The sequence below is a fragment of the Manis javanica genome, chromosome 8, assembly GCF_040802235.1.
Source record: "Manis javanica isolate MJ-LG chromosome 8, MJ_LKY, whole genome shotgun sequence".
Classification (NCBI taxonomy): Eukaryota; Metazoa; Chordata; class Mammalia; order Pholidota; family Manidae; genus Manis; species Manis javanica.
The window spans coordinates 113,288,867-113,309,286 of NC_133163.1; the positions used below are offsets into that span (position 1 = coordinate 113,288,867).

At 40.7% G+C, this 20,420-nt stretch overlaps 2 protein-coding genes and 1 pseudogene across 5 annotated transcripts in view; 2 read left to right on the forward strand and 1 right to left on the reverse strand.

The window, feature by feature from the left end:
• Positions 1–20,420, reverse strand: part of CSNK1G1 (casein kinase 1 gamma 1) — a 304,324-nt gene that overhangs the window by 151,157 nt on the left and 132,747 nt on the right. The window lies entirely within an intron of this gene.
• LOC140850661 (transmembrane and coiled-coil domain-containing protein 5A-like) lies at positions 718–19,796 on the forward strand. Its single transcript, XM_073241714.1, has 11 exons — positions 718–752; positions 1,758–1,910; positions 2,340–2,460; positions 2,838–2,888; positions 3,600–3,671; positions 6,376–6,432; positions 6,884–6,943; positions 7,359–7,423; positions 8,485–8,539; positions 10,394–10,434; positions 13,866–19,796. Exons 1-11 carry the CDS (start codon positions 718–720, stop codon positions 14,062–14,064), a joined length of 909 nt encoding a protein of 302 aa, XP_073097815.1. The 3' UTR covers positions 14,065–19,796.
• On the forward strand, positions 10,822–10,934 carry LOC140843309 (small nucleolar RNA U13; annotated as a pseudogene).

Here is a 20,420-nt window from a genome sequence, read left to right on the forward strand (position 1 = left end):
CAATAGCAGAGTCCTGACCCTTTGGAAGGGTCTGACACTCTACTGGTTGGTTCCAGTGGGGAAGGACTAGACTTCAGAAGCTGAGCGACTAAGGTAGAATCAGGAAGCCATTTACAGAAGGGGGACAGAGTTTATTGAAGACTTGGAGATAAAAAGGGAACTAAGGTACAGAATGAACCAAATTATCTACTTCTGCTTGGTTTTTCTGAGCCCTATTTAATACTAAAGATCTTAATATCTGATGATCCTTACAGAGTCCTGGCTAGAGGCCAGAAAGATCACTTTTCAGGGCGGTCATGCACCTACACTCATGCCCAGGGGGCCTTAAGGAAAGCAACTGGCCACGGAGCAAAAAGGGACTTAAGACGAAGGGATGACCTTTATTGATTCTAATTACCTGGAGCATAGTTTGAAAGGGTTCTTGTTCTAGAGAACCATCTCCGCATGTACCCACTAGAAGGACACACACTGAATTTTCCAGCATTATCCCTGTATCCTCACTGTATCCTTATCTGAGTTACAGTCAGATGAGGGACAGAAGAATCAAAGGGCTGGGTTTTGTCATGGCCAAAACCTGGGGGGTTGGAGGGAGGAAATCAGTTGACTTAATTTTGTCCATATACTTAGGGACTCTTGGCTAGTTACTCTGTGTTTCATAAATGGGCACATTTCCCCAATTCATCCGATCATCTCTGCTGGTATTTTAGGGAATCTACAATGGAAGAACCCGAGGAGGATCAGCTAGATCACGAGTAAGTATCACGATTATGCAAAGCCACATCCAAGGACCAAGGTGTGAAGCAGGTCTGCGCTGCATGACTTCCCTCATCTCCCCCCACCCCCCCCCCCCCCCACTCCCTCCTACGCTCCTGTCTATCCAACCCCCTGCTGACACCACCCCAAGCACTCCATGTCCTCCTGAAGTGACAACTGTTATAAATCCTGCATCCAATCAGCCCTTCCAAGGAAGGACTTACTTTGCCAAAATCATTCCTCATTCCCACTCAAAACAAAAGACCTCTCCCTCACACTTTATCCCCAGTTTATAGTTTCAAAGAGAAAGCAATTAACTGACACACAACAACAAAAAAAAGTTACTGAGAGCTTCCCATTTGCCAGGTACCCTTTCTAAACCACTGAGGTATTACCATTATTACAATCAAATTTACTTCAAAAAAGATGTTTGTATTCTTGAAAGTGAATGCCTGGATCATATCTGTGTGTACTCAGTGGAGTGACTCCCATGGTAGATTCTCAAGCTTTGTAGCAGACAATGGAGAAGTTTTGAGATGGGAGGAGGGAGGGAGAAACAGAAGCCCCATCTGCTCGTGGAGAGCTCTTGCGGCATAAGGCAGGAACCAACTCTAAGTGATGTGCCAGGTGCCTGGATGAAAATACTCAATGGAAGTGTATTTCGTGAGCAGATTTTGTGCACCATTTTCCTGAGAAACCATTCTCTCCAACACAAGAGGCTATTAAGGAAACAATCTTCTCCTGGAACCAGGGAGGAGGTGCACTATTACACTGAGCACTTTGATCAAGAAAGCCTGGGAAAATCCTCTTGCTCACGGAGTTCAGAATTACTGAAACAAACTGTAAGGGCATGATTAAGAAATACAATTTCCTATGAAAAAGGAAAGGTGTGCTCCCAGAAACAGCCAGGTTGCTGAATCACAGGTCTCCTAGATATCCCTTCTGGCCCAAAGATCCCTGACCCTGAGATAACTGGCCCTTGTTCCTTTCGTGGGCTGAATCTATAGGTCAGAGGAGTTGGAGATCTTAAGACTGACCCAGTCAAATAGGAACCTAGAAAGTCTGAACACAGACCTTGAAAGAGACCTGCAAATCACAGATGAGGCAAATCAGGAACTTCTTCTCCAAATCCACAAGAAAGAAGAAGAAATACAGAGGTGAGTGCTGGGTTTTCTTGAGGGAAGTTCCCAATCCAAGGGATGGGATAGAGGAGAAGAGACAAACCTGAATTTTCCCACTTGCTCTAGACACCTCTATCTTATGTAGCAGTTCCTTCTTCATTCTTTGGCATTTTCTGTGGCTCAAACCCGGAATTACAGCAAGTTTCAAAGAGATTCTTAAAAGACTGGATGATATTCACCTGAGCTGAAAGAACACTAGGGTGTTTGACGTAGGACTCAGGTCAAACGTTGAAGTGATTTTTTTTCCTGCCTTTGAAGTGATTATGATGGTAAGGACCCAGGAAAAATGGGCTTCCAACTTGAGAGCCATATTTACTGACCCTGAAGGAACCCTTAAAACTGATAGATGTGTTTTTCCAGTTCTGAAGCTGTCTGTTCCTCACACTATGTGCTTGTGTCATTCAGGCTGGAAAGTGAGATCACTCAGACTCAAGACCTGAAAGATGATGAGTGGGAGAAGGAGAACAGTACCACCGTGGAAAGGGAAAGAACTTTGCAAGACCGGGAAGAAGAAATCGCCAGACTTGTAAGCAAGGAGCTGGGAAGAACCATCTGATAGGTTTTATTCCTCAGCTTGTCTCTCATTAGTCATCAGATAAGCTAGTCGTCTCTTTTTTACATGCAAAGAATAGTCAAAAGTCATGGTAAAATATGTGTCAGTGGCACAGTATCTTTGGTAATATTCAATATTGGGAAGCCCTGCATGTGGGCATGTCTATCCTGGTGAGTTGGTATACACATACATATGTGGAAATCAAACCACAGGTCCTCTACCTGACAGTAGCAGTGAGGTAGAGTTACTGCAGGGAAACAGCACCTGGTGAAAAGGAGAACAATCAGCTGAATAAAGGTGGGTGGCAGCAGGGAGCTCCGCACCTATGCTCTGCTTCTTTCTCTCAACAGGAAAGGAAAAATGAGACTCTGGTGCACGGTATAAGAGACCTTCAAAAAAAGGTGGGTTGGGGCTCTAGTTTTCCCCACGTTCCCCGCAGCGGCTCCAGCTGTCAAAGACACAAGGGAGGGAAAATGATCATAGAGGATCCCACGTGTCAGAAAAGTTTGTGCTGGGGGGCGGGTTCTACCCCTGCCCCACTGTCCTGAGGCTGAGCCTCGTACCTGAATGCCATGGACTTCCCCTGCAAGCATGAGGTGAAGGCAGTGGGTGCGACATTTGGGCTATTTGGTGATCCCATGGGTTTTTCATTCTATCACAAGAAAATGGAATCCACTGACACTTTGTCGGAAGGTGAAAGGTTAATTTTATTTTCAACAGACCTTTTAAAATACTTAAATCCCAAGGGCTTCCCCTTTCCTTATCCAGGCATTCACTCTACCTCAACTGCTGCTCAAAATACAGCGGGTTTCCTATGATCGCCCTACTTTCTGACCCCCGCCTGCAGCCCTCTGTAGCCTGGAATGGCACAGGGTTCAGGGAAGTCCTCCTGCTTGTGCAGACCCTAGCTTTGGTGGCCGACACTAGTGAGAAGAAGACGGAGGTAGAATAAAGATGTTTCCAAGGGCACCAAGTATCCATTAAGGGACAATCTCCTGGCAGCTTTACCAAGGCCATGTTATTGTTTCTACACACCAAACAGTGTGCTTGTCTTCTAGAATTTTTTATTTGATGTATTTTTATTTGAAATATGTATTTATTTAAAATCATAGCTTACAAGGAAATCGCAAAAGGAAACCAAGTGTGAACAAGGCCATCTAAAGGGACCACTAGAAGACTCAAAGGTAAACGAAAAAGCAATCTTGAGTGGGTTTGGGTTACATAACCAGGAAGCAAGCTTTTAGGTGGAAACAACTATCAAAACTGGGATAAATTCTTTGTAGTTTTAGCCCATGTCAGACTTAAGCCTAGACTACTGAGTACTGAATTCTTTTCTGCCCTTGGTAAGGAATTTCACTCTGAAGCCATATATTTTGTTTCTCTTCCTTTAGGAAGAGCAGAACACAATTGCACAATGCATATATCACACTGAAGTCCCTAGTTTATATCCTGGTCCCAGCACTTAGTGAGGTATATGAAGTTGGGCAATTTAATCAGCCCCTTCCAGCCTCAGTTTGAAAAACTGAATGAAATTGTGCATTTTTAACTCTCCTTTTTTTGAAGAGTAAAACCTTGAAATGTCACATATTTAACGTGATTATTTAAAAGTCTAGCTGAGGCAAATGTATGAATTCATAGAGCAGAGCTAGGATTTGTCAAATCTACTGTGTGCTAGGTAATTTACACACTCTATCACTGACTCCCATCCAGAAAAGGATTCATTCAATTTATCACCCTAATATTTAGTGACCTCTACCTGCTGAGTGCATCATCATACATTGCTTAGCATTTCTCTAATTGTGTTCCAAAGATAAAAACCTGGGCACAACCACAATCCATCTGATCAAAGATGCAAAAAGGTGGACTTATTTTTTTATTCAGAAAGCAGGTACAATTCTTACTTGATATTTTCTGTAGAATTCCATCTTCCCCTGCCTTATTTCTCTTTAGCTTCTTAAGCTCACACTTAAGCCCATACTACGTCTGTGGAGGCCCTGCAGATATGGACACACTGAAAATAGAAATACAAAGTGAAAAATAGAGAATTCCCTATTTCCTGTCAGCCAAGTTAGTACTGATGGCCACAAAAAAAACACACACAAAACAGGAAGTCCAAAGCCACCCAAACAGCTTGCTTGGCCATGCCTGTCCAGGAAATGTATCTGGAAAGGAAGAAATGTGGAGCCTGCATGTGCTTCAGGATAAACTTGGGGCTCCGGTTAGAAAGGCTTATGAAGCCCCTTGACTAGCCTTGCCGTATAACTAAGTGCATTGGCTTCCTTCTGCTCAAAACAAGTTTTCTTGACAGCAGCCCAGCAGAGCCCATGGCAAGGCTTTAAGTCTGGTGATGCTGTGTCACCTCAGCTGAGCAGGAAGACTATAGGTAGTTCCAGGTATTGTCACAACAATGGCCATTATTTTCCCAGAAGCTATTAGCCCACCTCCAAAGAACTCTAAAGCATTACTGACCCTTTAGATTACTCCCATTTGCCTACATGCGCTGTAGAATTCTCAAGTGATTTCTCTAATTCTATGAAATCCATAGCATCTCTTGCTTCTGTTCTTACATCCTGGCAATCAGCTCATCAGTTTAATGGTAGGCCTGCTGCGCCTCTTTGTGTCTCAGACCACCGTCCTCAAGATACAGCCCTTAGCACATCTGGCTCTCTGGCCCTGGGTATAATTGACTGAAGAGGAAAGGAACTGTTAGAAGTCTTCCGATGTGAAACAATGGTACTAGATCAAAGAGGGAACAGTAGAGCTAAAAGTGGAAGGAAGGAAAAACGCAGGCTTGTCTGCTCTAACGAGGGAATATCCCCCGAGCACATCTATTCCTCGGCTACATTACCCTTCTGCAAGCCACCATCAGCCCTTGCCTGGATGCCAAATCAGCCTCTTGGTCTTCCTGCTTCTGCTCTTACCCTTAGTCTACTTTTCACACATAGAAAAGACTTATTCTTTAAAAACACAAATCAGATTATGTCCTTACTACTTCGAGTTCACACCTGGCTTCTCACTGCAATTAAAATACGGAACCAAACTCTAGAAGCCACAAGGCCCTACATAATCTCACCCAGGTCAACCTTTCCCCACCTCATCTTCTCCTTCCCAGGTGTGTCCCCATGCTCCAGCCACATAACTTCCACATACACACTAAATATGTGCTCTTTCACAGTCTTGGCTCTTGCTGCAACCCTGCATGGGGCGTATTTCTTCCAGATCTCCATTTGGCTAATATTTACCATTTAGATTTCAACCCAGTATCATCTCATCAGACAGGACTTCAGCTATGATAGCTCTCATGCCATCGCTATCACTACATTTCTCTGTTTGTATTTCTTTCATAGCATTTATCATTATCATGTTGACTTATCTGTTCATGTCCCCAACTAGAATGTCAGCTCTGAGAGGCAGAGACTCTGACTCTCAATCCTGTTCACCGCTGTACCCTTTCTACTCTCATGGCCTTCTGCCCATCACTCCAACGTAGTGACCAATATAGCATAGGATTTCATCAAATAAGGAAGGAAAAGAAGGAACAGGGAATATGGGGAGCAAAAAAGGAGTGAGCAGTAAGCATATAAAAGGAAAAAGAAGAGTGAAGTTTTTCAAGATCGATGTTTTCCCTAAGAGAAATAGCTAAGAAGGAAGGAAGCTAAGAATTGTAGTTTCAGCGTGAGTGGAGCCCTGATGAATGCTAAGGGCTTGGGAGTGTAGAAGGGCAGGTTCACCAGAAGGACGCTGCATGGTTGGACTCTCCCCCATTAAAAAGACATCTGACATCATACCTGATGCATGTCAACCACCTGTCAGGTAACCTTTGAGACAGCATTTCAGAATGGAATCCTGCTTGCACCTTGAGTTATCCATCTCCTTCCCTTTCTGTAGGTTAAGTTACAACAGCTGGAAGCTTCCTGTGCCGACCAAGAGAAGGAACTGGCCAAGGTGATGGTAGTAATTTCAGTATTACTTCTCCCAGAGGAAGGAAAAGTTGATGTTCAGTTAGACGATGCAATACATTCTGCAAATGACTGAGTTACACATAATAAGGCTCCAGATCCAGAACCATTATGGGGTTGGGGAGGGGATGAAGGAAAGGAAGATGAATGCAGTCTCCTAGGTTTCCTTCTCTTCAAAAATTTTTACAGGATATGTTCCATATCTGTATCTTCAACAAATAGTATCTATTCTTCTCCCAACTGTCCCAAAATAAAATCCCCCCCAAAATAAAGCTTATCTATCCTAAAAAAAAAACGAGTTCATATATACAGCAAAAACATATTTAGAACAATTAGAAAACTACATTTAGGGTCTGGGATTTAGGAGGAAACAAGTATACTCTTGTTCTTAGAGAAATTTCCTGAAAGAAATTTAAGACTGAATTTTGGTTTCCCAGATAATGGAAGACTATGCACATGTGGCCCAGCTCTGCAAAGATCAGGTCTTCTGCATTAAGGTACAGTTTCTCGGTAATGGGACACAAAAGGGTTTGTAAGGTACAGACAGGATAATATGAAACCAGGCTTTTCAAAGAACACTTTCTAGGACAAGATTAACTCTTCAAAGTGGCATTACAAAGAGACTTTGGGTCCCTGACAACCCACCACCAATATCATTCCGTTACAGCCCTGGTCTCCTGACCTCTGTGCTCTTAAATTCATAATGAGCACTTTTCCTTTCATGACGCCAAATACCCAGGGACCTGCCGGGAAGGTAGGAAGTACAGCGAGTGACCAGGAGTGGTGGTGGGTGTCGGGGCTAGAAGGAGACCAAGCATTCATGTTACCACGTAATAACACATGCTTCTTATGATTAGAAAAAGTGTAAGGCTTCTAATTAGTAACTACGGCTTCTTTTATTTCTCTGGGAAGAAGTACCAGGAAACTTGGAGGAAAACAGAAGAAGAAGCAGAGATGCGGCTCCTTGAGAGAGAAGTGTGAGTTTCGACAAAAAAAGGAACTCCTTGGTTTTAGTGGTAACTCCAGCTCAGCCTGGGTCAGAGCAAACATTCCTCTGACCAATTCCTACGTGGGACTGAGTGAGCCCCAACACCACATCTCTCTCCCTTCTGTTAGCGATTGTTTGACTCCCACTAAACCACACCAACATCAAAAAGGAGGTCCTTGTTCCATCCTTCTTAAAAAACCATAGAAACATATCTCCCTTCATGCTTCTATCACATGTTCAATTATTCAGGTTTATATTAAGGGCAGGAACATCTGATTTTAAAAGGGCTGGTGGTCAGGCACTCTGATGAGTAGGACATTCCTACTTTCACAGAAAAGCCCTTTAAACTAATACCACCCTCATTTCCCCAAAAACATACAGACTAAGCCATATAAGATAGGTATGAAACTAACCTCTAGACACACGAAGGCCATCATATTACAAAACTCAAACTGTACGCTATATTAACTACTAAACTGTGACCATTAGAGGTTAGAAATGGTAAGACAAAAGCCCCTCCTTTCTGAGTTTGTCTAGAATTGAAATGGTGAGAAAACAAAGTAAAAAATCTCACTCCCATTTCTTGGCCCCTTTTTAGAAGTTACATCTTAACTTAGTCAAGAAGTACTTATATTTATTAAATATTTTAGAATCTTGGGATCGAGGTAAAGAGACCCAAACTTCATAGCGCCTATAAACAGCCCTGGTATGCATTGCGGCCTGGGAGGGCCACAGGGTACCTGCTCTTGGAATTCTGAAGTATGGCTTCAGTGCTAAGCTCAGTTTCTAGAACAGAGCTGCCCAGTAAAACTTTGTGCCATCCAATAGTAGCCAGTTGCCACCTACTGAGTACCTGAAACATGGTAGTGTGACTGAGGAACTGATTTTTTTTTAATTTTAATTAATTTTAATGTTCACAGGTACATGTAGCCACTGACTTCCATAGTGGACAGCACAGCTTTAGAATGTAAAACTTTTTAAATAATCATTATGTAGTATGAATATTTGAGTGTACTTTATTCAACCCCTATCTCATTCATTTCCCCCTAGATCAAAAGTCTTGAGCATGAGCTCTGCAAAAAAATACAACAGCCAAAATAATAAGGTGAGTGTTCCACCCTGTGTCCTCTCACTCAGTGCCACTGCCTGTCAGAGTTTTCAAAACACTATAAGCCACGAAACATACACAAATCTTCCCATGTGCATTTTCTAAGATGAGTACTAGATGTAATTTCAAAGCATTCCAACCTAAAACCTGAAACAAAGAAAACATGTAAATGACATATCCTCGTAGAAACTAGTCTAAGACCTCAGAAGGTTCAGAATGCAAGCAAGAAGGAACATTAACTGAGGGTATAATACTCTACAGAGAAGAGGCTAATATATGACACATATACCACACCGCCCACCTCCTGCAATCACAGAACTCTTTCCAGGTGATCCCAACATGGTCCCGAATCTTTCAAAACACAAAGCACCAGGGTTATCTGTCACTATCTGATCAGAGATGCCCCATGAGTTAACATAAGAAGTCATCACTTCTTTATGACAAAGCTCCAAGACTACTCATATTTAACATCGTGATGTCACCAGCACATATGTAAAGGTCAGAAGGACATAGAATTGGATGCAGAGCATCACGGCTCTTTGCCTGTTTGGCATTTTGGGGCAGCAAGTTCACAGGACTAAAAGATAAACTTTTATTTAACTTTATTTTTGTAATGCATACTGGTTTAAGAGGCAAGGTTGACTGACATTCACCAGAAATTTTTTGGCATGAAATATATGGTCTTGATAACCTCAGAAAAAAAAGAAGTCTTCTTTTCCCAAAAGGCAAACATTAATAATACACCATTGTCCCTGGGGTCATCTAGATGTTCGGGTATATGTCACACATGCCCACAGTGACCATGACTCCAATGGTCCTGAGCAAGTTATTCTGGCCCCTCTCTTGCATATTCCACTCAGCAAAAAAATTAACTGGACCCTGAAATTAACTGGACTCCCCCTCTCTAGGATGAGGCTTAGCATACTTTCTGATATGTCCCCTCATCTACCCCCAATGGTTCATCAAAGTATTCATCTGACTACCCATCAGAGGAAAAACAGAGCGTGTTCATCAGCGTTACCAGAGTCCCATGATGGTCCCGAGCCCTGAGTCTGAGCCGTCCTTACAGAGATGCTCCCTGACCGCTGATCAGAGGGCACTTCACCTCATCGGACTCAAGCTATAGAACCAAATGTGTAAAACACACAGTTTCTCATGATTCCAATTCTATGAGCCTTATTTACACAATTTTAAAATAGGATCTTAATTCCTCCATCTTTTTATCTCCCAAGGAAGTTAAAAGGAAAATGAAATAACTAAGGAAATATTTTGTAAAAGAAATGTCACAGAAATTCAGGATATATCTTCACCTTTCCATTTTTATACATTCTAAAACTTATCTCAGAATATATTTCTGTGGTGTCCATAGCTTGTTCATTCCTCTAAGGGTTGCTGGCTGAGCTGAAGGTAAGCAAAGAGTTATGAGAGCCCAGAATGTGGATTCCCAGAGGTCCAGGCTTCAGGCCCGGCCCTACCACTTAGTAGCTGTATAACCTTGGGCAACAGACGTTACGTTTCTATGCCTTCCTTTACTCCTATCAGTATATAAGGAGGTGATACAAAATTATATAGAAATATGTAACTGTGTGTATATATATATATATATATATATATATATATATATATATATATATATATATATATACGTGTGTGTGTATGTATATATAAATAATACATATACATATATATGAATATATATGTATGTACACTGTCTTTGAAAATTTCATCTGTTTATGCTTATGAAAAAAATTTGTATGGTATCTAAACATAACATATAACTAATGGCTCACTGAATATTACTTGACAGTGATGAAACTGCTTATTTATCAATGTCCTTTCTTCTTCTCCCAGGACAATTCTCTCCAAAAGAAGGGAATATGGCTCTGTAAAAGGCAAGTAAATATCTTTGAGCAAACTTCCTGAACACTGGGAGATCTACTAGCCATCCTGCAGACGACAAGGAGAACCTTGTATACACATTCACACATTCTCACACACACACACACACACACACACACACACACACACACACACACACACACACACACACACAGAGTCAACAAACTAGTGTCATCAGTGACCACATTTCTCAGTTCTAATGCTATGACTTCTTGCCGAAAGGCAATTACTAATCTCATTTTCCAGTATTAGCAGCCAACAGCCGAGCAGTAATCACAAATGGGAATGTTATCACCTAAAAGACATGAGGCAAATCTCACATTTCCTCCCTCTTCCCTTAACAATCAGAATTCATTTGATGTGTCTGGATCCCCAGTAGAATCAGTAGATTAGAAATGGGGTTCATAAGCATAGTGATTGGGTTTTCACCCTATTGTATGACACATGCCTCCCTCAAACCTTGTTACAATGTCAACTCTTTACCACTGAGATGAAAAATATATACATACATAGGGAGAGAACTTCTAAATGCAATATACTGCTGCCTAATAACAGATAAAAGAGAAAATGATCGTGAAAAAGAGATAAAGCACCTAACAGTATCCAGCACATCATAATTGCTCAAAAATATTTGTTAGCCTAAGAACTCAAGATTCAAACAACTGAGTGCATATTAGTTCTGAAGGAATCACTGTGACAGCAAAGATCTGTATTCATGAAGTCCTTCCATTTTCAAGAAAAGGTCAAATTATGTTCAATATAATCTGTTTAAGAAGGCATAGAGAAACATATATTCAAAGTGGTATAAAACATGATTTAGAAAGAGTTCCATCAAAATGATTAACATAAAATTATTGGTGTTTAAAGGTAATTTCCAATGGTCTAGAATATTGGCTTAAGGGGGATATCCCTTCATACAAGGTAAATGAAGTACTACATATTTTGGTGTCCCTAAATATAGTGTTCTGGAACAACTAGTAGAATTTTTCCTAGAAATCCTACAACTGCCTTCACCTATACTTTTAACACCAGTGCCCAGCATGGATTCGCCCATGTGGACTCCCAAGGGCTGTCTGCCTTCAGTTGGTAATCTGGAGGAGAATGTACAAATTTAGATCACCAACCTACAAACACCTTTCCTCTTGTTTTACTCGACCATTCTGTGAGTCACGGGTAGGCTGGTTGTTAACTCAAGAGATTAAAAAGTTGGTTATTCCTAAGATTTTCCCTGGGAATGTCACCCACAACCTCCTTATGAATATTGTATCCAGCTTCAAGGAGATTTGTAGGAAGGAGGAAGGAGGTTTGTAAAGGGCTTCTGATTCTAATTCTAAGATACTTGACTAGAATGGATCCTGGATCCGGGCTCTAAGATCAACTCTAGAGAAAAACTTCAGAGAACTGGTGGGGAAGGGGTTCTCTCTGACTACTGAGTGCAAGTGGTAATGAATTTGTCCTGGGGCTGGAGGCAGCCCAGAACAGCCGGATAAGGTTAATGTAGGAAGGAAACAGTGGAGGTTTGCTCGTGCATATCATAGTAACACAACAAGGGCAAAAAAATTCATCATTTAAAGAAGAAATCAAGACCACCATAGGGAAATTTAGAGAAATGTATTAAGAAATATTAAAAGTATCATGAATGAAAGAAGAGAAATACCATGATCATGGATAGGAAGCCTTAATACCAGAAATATATCAGTTGTCTCCAGTGGAGAAATAGTCAATTCAATTCCAATCAAACTCCCCAAAAGATATTTCATGCAATTGAATGAAATGATTCTAAAATATACTATATTTGGAGGAGTAAAGGGTCACAGATAACCTGGAAATTTTAAAGAAAAGTAAGAGGTGGGGAATATGCCATTTCAGATATCAGAACTTACTATGAAGCTACAATAATTATGATAGTGTGCTATTGGGACCAGACTAGGAAAACTGAACAATGAAATGGAACAAAAAAAAAGCTTAGAAACAGTGCACATTTAGACCTTTGATATGTAACAATAATTATATGTCATAGGGGAAAGGAAGAATTGTTCAAAAATATGGTAGGGACAAACGTTATCCAAATAAGACAAAAAATGGTATCAGATCACTAACATTCAGCATATATAAAAAGCAAGCCCAATGTGTTAAAGACTTAAATGTCCACAAAAAGAAAGAAAGGAATCTTTAAAATTCAGCATGAGTTATCTATTCCCACCTAACAAATTACCCAAAAACTTACTAGTTTCAAGTAATAAACATCCATCATCCCATAGTTTCTGTGGGTCAGGAATCTTTGAGTCATTTAGCTGGGTACTTCTAGCTCAGGGTCTGTTGTGAGGCTACAGATAAGATGTTGGCCAAAGTTACAGTAATTAGAAGGCTTGGCTGGTGCTACAGGACCTATTTCACACTGGCTTTTTTGCTGGATTTTGGCAGAGATCTCTCAGTTCCTCATCACATGGACGTCTCCACAGGGCTGGTTGTGAAGCCTCCCAATATGACAGCTGGTTTTCTCCTGAGAATAAGGAAGAAGCTGTAGTGTCTTTAGTACCTAGTCTAGGAAGTCACACACTGTCACGTCACTTCCACAATATTGTATTCTTTAGAAATGAGCCATTAAGTCCAGTCCACATCCCAATGAAGGGAAATCTCATAATGAGAGGAGTATCAAAGAATTTGTGAACATATTTTTTAAATGCTACAAACTCTCAATGAAGATACAAGTATCTTTCAGACCTTGGTATAGGGCATGGATTTTTAACATGACATAAAAAGGATTGATTCTAACTAAAGGAAAGGTTGATAAACTAGCCTTGATTAAAAATTGTTAACTTTTGCTCTTCAACACTTCGAGCAAGTGAGAGTTAGAAAGTAGAGGGAAGTTACTCAAAGTACACATGGAAAAGGATTCATATCAAGAACATATAAAGAATTTTTACCATTTAGTAAGAAAAGCTCAAACAACCTAGTAGATAAATGGGCAAAAGGAACACAGAAGACCAATAAACCTATGCACAGATATTCAGCATCACTGTTCCTCAGGGAAATACAAATCAAGACCATAATGAGAAATTACTTTACACCCATTTGATTAGTGAAACTTTAAAAATCTGACGGTAAGTGTTGGAGAGGGTGTAGACCCACAGAAATGTATACTCTGCTAGTGGGGTATAAATCGGTGTGACTACTTCACAAGATAATTTCAGATAATGATAAATACTAAAAGAAAATAAAACACAGTGATGGAAGACAGTAACTAGCAAGCCAGCACTAGGGAAGGACCACATTTACAAGGGGTTGCTGGGAACGGAGACAAGATTTAGTGGGAGACATCTGAATATCAAGAAGGAACCAGGTGTGCATTTAGGTATGACTTACTGTTCTGTTCCTGGTCGTCTAACATCTGGCTAACAGTTTCTTGGCTTTCTCTTTTCAGGATTTTTCTATTTCTCTTTTTCATCACCCTATTTTTCATCACACTGCTGGGCTACCTGTTTTTCCACATAAGCTTCATAAATCCAGATCTCCTCATCGACATACTACCCAGGATACTGAGCAGGAGCACCTTGTGGAGGCTAAGGAGCTTCCTCTCTGCGTCCCTCACACTTCGGACAGAGGACTTGTTGCCCCACTAACCCCCAAACATCCTTGGAAAAAGAAGGCAAGTGGTACGTGACTGTGTACACTAGGAGATGGTGGAACTCGTAGAGGGAAGATGTTTTCTTCAGTTTTTCCCTTGAGGTTTGCCTACGGATTACCTTTCCTCCCATGTTGCCTTTCCAAGATCAACCTTGCCCAGTAAACAGCTCTGTCAATAGATTTCAGTGGCTATAGGATAAGCTAAATAGTATGAAATAGTAAACAAAGTAGACCATTTTCAGAATAATGTCACCGATGCTAAACAAAGTTAGAGTCCATCAATACTTCTAGTTAATCTTAAAAATGTAAGAGACTGGACCTCTGCAATGCAGATGGCTCACTACTGATAATTAGAACTCTATAGCAGCAAGTGACCTTAACTTAAACTAACTTCCAAATTACAGCAAAATTAAAAAAAAGATATTGCCTATGGAACTAAAAATATGAGGTTTCAGGCATGGCTGAATCCAGAAGTTTCACCAGTGTCCTCAGGGCTTCATCTCTCTCCCTCCTTTCCCTGAATGGGCATTGCTCCTTTAAGTGGCAATCTTCTGCCAATAACCTAAATCCTATACTACCAGATTAGCAACTTCAGCACAATCACTCTTTTCCAATAGCTACAGCAGGAAATACCAAAGAGTCTGTATTGGCTGAGGTCAATTGCCTATCCCTGTCCCATAATCAGCTGATCATGTGTCAGCAAAGTCATCCTTTAATGAAAGGCTTAAAGGCAGCTTGGACCACAGATAAATATTTCAAACAGTAGGAACCAAATGGAAAAAAAAAATTAAGCAACTTTCTTAGTCTGGTAAATTGCCAAGAATGAGTAAATTCTTTCTTCACCTCAGGCCTCAGAGAAAACAAAATCCTTTTCTCCTGGCAATTACTAGAGTAATGTGCAAATACGCATTGTGTGACCGTACAAGTCACTGAGTTTTTACCTGGCACCCTAAATGGAAACACCCTCCACCACCTCAAAGAGCAGCACTGCTCGCGTGGCTTATTCCCACACTGAGTGGCAGAGGCCTTCTAGGGTCCTGTAGAATCTGGCAGTTTCTGCCCAGTAGGTGTGGCCTTAGTAGGTGCTTCATTAAACCAGATTTCGTTCTTGGCACAAGGGGAGGATAAGGTATGGCCAGCTCCCATGTACCACTGTCCTGCCACATGATAGAGCAAGAAATCCACTCCTCTGCCCTCATGAATTGGAGACTTAGAATTATGAAAGAAAAAGCATTCTTACACATTTTGATTTCAGATCACTGAAGGAAACAAAAAAATTTTTCCTTTCATGCATCTTTTATTGTTCATCACTATGTTTTCTCTGCTCTAGCTAAGTGAAATAATGCTGAGAAAACAGTTCAAAAGTTATTAGGAAGGACACATATCCCTAATAACATCTTGAGGTCCATAACTGCCCTTGTTGTTGGTTAAAGTAAAGGTAAACGTTGACTATATCATTCAGGGTCACACCCAGAATACAAAACTGAGAATAAGAATTCAGAGAGTGGAGAGAACCAGCAAAAACCGTTGTTCCCAGAATGTAAAGTGAGTCAGCAAAAAAACCATTTTCCTCTATGTGACATTATTCCCGTAGACGACATTCTGGCAACTTTAGATGGTTTCATTAAAAAGATGATGATGATGGAGGGGGGAGCAGGGAAGGGAGGAAGGAAGGAAGGAAAAAAGAAAGAAAGGAAACAAGGCTGATCCGACAGTGAACTGCTGTTCTCTTCTACATGACTACTTCACTGCAGCCATTGACTGTGCCTCCTTTAATTTTATAATACTGAGAAGCAGAAGTTATTCTAAAGGTCAGCCTCAATGGTTAAAATCACTGTTGTAAAAATTCCTTCTGCTAAGGAGCAAAACTAATGGAGGCTCTTCTGTATTTGCAGCGAAAAATAGAAAAAGAGCATTCACATGCAGTGTGGGATTAGAGCCTGGGAACAGATGTAGGGGAGGTCAGCTGCTGTGGCTGGGCTGTCTTGATTCTCCTGCTGAATATTTACAGTGGAGACTGGCTGCAGGTGCCAGGAGTTGGCCTCCCAGTATCTTGACCATTGCAAACAAGGAGCAGCTTGCTTTGTCTCTGAGCAGTGCACTCTTCCCTCATGATTTGACTACGGCTGAATGGCTCCCTCAGAAACAGCGGAGGGCACTGTTCCATGGCAAATGCAGGCTCTCCTCAGAAGCTGTTTCTTTACCATAGGTATATACTGTACCCCTGCAAAGTGCCAACCAGATGGGGGCACGTCTGTGGTAACAGCAAAACTGTCCCATTTTTCACAGGGTCATCGGCCAGCTCTGGGTTTGAACATCAAGAGCACAGATGATAAAGTCTCCTACCCCAGGTGCTGAGTCACTACCTACAATGATCATCTGCCTAATACCTTCAGAATATGCGTTCTAAGTGGAAGGATTTCCTCACACGGTCTCTGCCCTTATACGTATGCCCACCATGGTGCAGAATTCCACAGTTTAATAAATTCCAAAAAGAGATATCACTCCACAGTGCTATTGATGTTAAGTTTTATAAATAAATAAATTTAAGATTCATGGAGACAGAAAAAGGATGTATGTTGCTATTTGCTGTACAGAAATGGACAACGACCTAGAAAAATACAGCCTTCCAAGACTGACCAAGGAAGAAACACAAAATCTAAACAAATCAATTATCAGCAAAGAAATTGAAACAGTAATCAAAACACTACCTAAGAACAAAACCCGCGGGCCAGATGGATTTACCTCAGAATTTTATCAGACACACAGAGAAGATATAATTCCCATTCTCCTAAAAGTTTTCAAAAAAATAGAATAGGAGGGAATACTCCCAAACTCATTCTAAGAACCCGACATTACCCTAATACCAAAACCAGGCACAGACCCCACCAAAAAAGAAAATTACAGACCCATATCCCTGATGAATGTAGATGCAAAAATACTCAACAAAATATTAGCAAACCGAATTCAAAAACACATCAAAAGGATCACACACCATGAGCAAGTGGGATTCATCCCAGGGATGCAAGGATGGTACAACATGTGAAAATCCACCAACATCATCCACCACATCAACAAAAAGGAGGACAAAAACCACACGATCATCTCCATAGGTGCTGAAAAAGCATTTAACAAAATTCAACATCCATTCATGATAAAAACTCTCAACAGAATGGGTATAGAGGGCAGGCACTTCAACATAATAAAGACCATATATGATACACCCACAGCCAACATAATACTGAACAGCGAGAGCCTGAAAGCTTTTCCTCTGAGATCGGGAACAAGACAGGGATGCCCACTCTCCCCACTGTTATTCAACGTGGTACTGGAGGTCCCAGAAACGGCAATCAGAGAAAACAAAGAAACACAAGGAATCCAGATTGGTAAAGAAGAAGTCAAACTGTCACTATTTGCAGATGACATGATATTGTACATAAAAAACCCTAAAGACTCCACTCCAAAAATACTAGAACTGATATCGGAATACAGCAAAGTTGCAGGATACAAAATTAACACACAGAAATCTGTGGCTTTCCTATACACTAACAATGAACTAATAGAAAGAGAAATCAGGAAAACAATTCCATTCAAAATGGCACCAAAAGAATAAAATACCTAGGAATAAACTTAACCAAGGAAGTGAATGACCTATACCCTGAAAACTACAAGACACTCTTAAGAGAAATTAAAAGGTCACTAACAAATGGAAACTCATCCCATGCTCCTGGCTAGGAAGAATTAATACAGTCAAAACGGCCATCTGCCCACATCAGTATACAGATTCGATGCAATCCCTATCAAATTACGAACAGCATTGTTCAATGAACTGGAACAAATAGTTCAAAAATTCATATGGAACCACGAAAGACCCCAAATAGCCAGAGCAATCCTGAGAAGGAAGAATAAAGTGGCGGGGATCTTGCTCCCCAACTTCAAGATCTACTACAAAGTCACAGTAATCAAGACAATTTGGTACGGGCACAAGAACAGAGCCACAGACCAGTGGAACAGAATAGAGACTCCAGACATTAACCCAAACATATATGGCCAATTAATATATGATAAAGGAGCCATGGACATACAATGGGGAAATGACAGTCTCTTCAACAGATGGTGCTGGCAAAACTGCACAGCTACATGTAAGAGAATGAAACTGGATCACTGTCTTACCACATACACAAAAGTAAATTCAAAATGGATCAAAGACCTGAATGTAAGTCATGAAACCATGAAACTCTTAGAAGAAAACATAGGCAAAAATCTCTTGAATATAAACATGAGTGACTTCTTCATGAACATATCTCCCCAGGCAAGGGAGACAAAATAAAAAAAAATGAACAAATAGGACTACATCATACTAAAAACCTTCTGTACAGCAAAGGACAACATCAGCAGAACAAAAAGGCATCCTACAGTACGAGAGAATATATTTGTAAATGACATATCTGACAAGGGGTTAACATCCAAAATGCCTAAAGAACTCACACGCCTCAACACCCAAAATGAAAATAACCCTATTAAAAAATGTGTGGTGGATATGAACAGACACTTCTCCAAAGAAGAAATTCAGGTGGCCAACAGGCATATGAAAAGATGCTCCACATCACTAATCATCAGGGAAAAATGCAAACGAAAACCACAATGAGATATCACCTCACACCAGTTAGGATGGCCAGCACCAAAAAGACTAAGAACAACGAATGCTGGTGAGGATGCGGAGAAAGGGGAACCCTCCTACACTGCTGGTGGGAATGTAAGCTAGTTCAACCACTGAGGAAAGCAATAGGGAGGTTCCTCAAAAAACTAAATACAGAAATACCATTTGATCCAGGAATTCCACCCCTAGGAATTTACCCAAAGAATATAATTTCTCAGTTTCAAAAAGACATATGCACCCCTATGTTTACTGCAGCACTATTTGCAATAGCCAAGAAATGGAAGCAACCTAAGAGGCCATCAGTAGATGAATGGATAAACAAGAGGTGCTACATATACACAATGGAATACTATTCAGCCATAAGAAAGAAACAAATCCTACCATTTGCAACAACATCGATGGAGCTGGAGGACATTATGCTCAGTGAAATAAGCCAGGCGGAGAATGACAAGTACCAAATGATTTCCCTCATTTGTGGGGTATAACAACAAAGCAAAACTGAAGGAACAAAACAGCAACAGACTTACAGACTCCAAGCAGGGACTAGTGGTAACCAAGGGGAGGAGTGAGGAAGGGTGGGTGGGAATGGGGGAAAAGGGGATTGAGCGGTATTATGATTGGTACACATGCTATAGGGGGGATCATGAAGAAGACAGCTGAGCACAGAGAAGACAAGTAGTGACTCTGTGGCATCTTACTACACTGATGGGCAGTGACTGCAATGGGGTACATGGGGGACACGATAATATGGGTGAATGTAATAACCACATTGTTTTATCACGTGAAACCTTTAAAAGAGTGTATATCAATAATACCTTAATAAAAAAATTAAAAACCTCTCAATGGCAAGTTTGGCAGAAATTGTTCACCAAGAAGGTTTAATATTGCCTTTATGAGCCAAAGAGACAATAAATAATATGAGAGGGGAAAGTATTCTATGCATAATTTCCAGTAGGGAAAAAAATTCATGATAGAAACTTGAGCCTCATAAGGGCAGGGGAAAAAGAAAGGGGGCATTACAATTAGTATGAATAATATGTGTGGGGAGCATGGGGACGGTTATACAACACAGAGAAGACAAGTAGTGATTCTACAGCTTCTTACTAAGCTGATGGACAATGACAGTAATGGGGATTGTGGGGGGGACATGGTGAATGGGGGAGCCTAGTAAACATAATGTTCTGCATGTAATTATAGATTAATGGTAACAAAATAAAAACAAACAAACAAAAAAGATAAGCAAGTGTGCATTGAGGTTCCAGGAAATAAAGGAACGAATAAATTGTGAAAAAAAAAAAACCCTTGAGCCTCCATTCCAAATGGAAACATAATAGCGGCAAAACATTTATTGTCTCTCGTCTTTATTTTCCTCACATGTAAAATTAAAAGCTGATATATTAAAAGACATCCAAAAATGGTAAAAATATAAATACATATCTGACAGTTTGGTTGTATCTAAAAAATGTAATGACTATATAAATCTATTCTTTGAAGTCCTTCTACTTGGGGGAAGGGTGGGGGAATAGCCTGAATGCTCATCACAGGTAAACATTTGTTGAATACCTCTTGTAGGCTGAGTTGTGTCCCACTAAAATTCCTATACTGCAGTCCTCATTCCTAGTAGCTCAGAATGTGACTGTATTTGGAGATAAGGTCTTTAAAGAGGTAATTAATTTAAAATGAGGTCATGAA

What these genes read in the sequence shown, in the direction of transcription:
- LOC140850661 (XM_073241714.1), top strand. Translation starts at nt 718, where the DNA reads ATGGAAGAACCCGAGGAGGATCAGCTAGATCACGA. An exon ending in GAGGATCAGCTAGATCACGA is followed by an intron (nt 753 to 1,757) that starts GTAAGTATCACG and finishes GGGCTGAATCTA; the next exon opens with TAGGTCAGAGGAGTTGGAGA. An exon ending in ACAACAGCCAAAATAATAAG is followed by an intron (nt 8,540 to 10,393) that starts GTGAGTGTTCCA and finishes TTCTTCTCCCAG; the next exon opens with GACAATTCTCTCCAAAAGAA.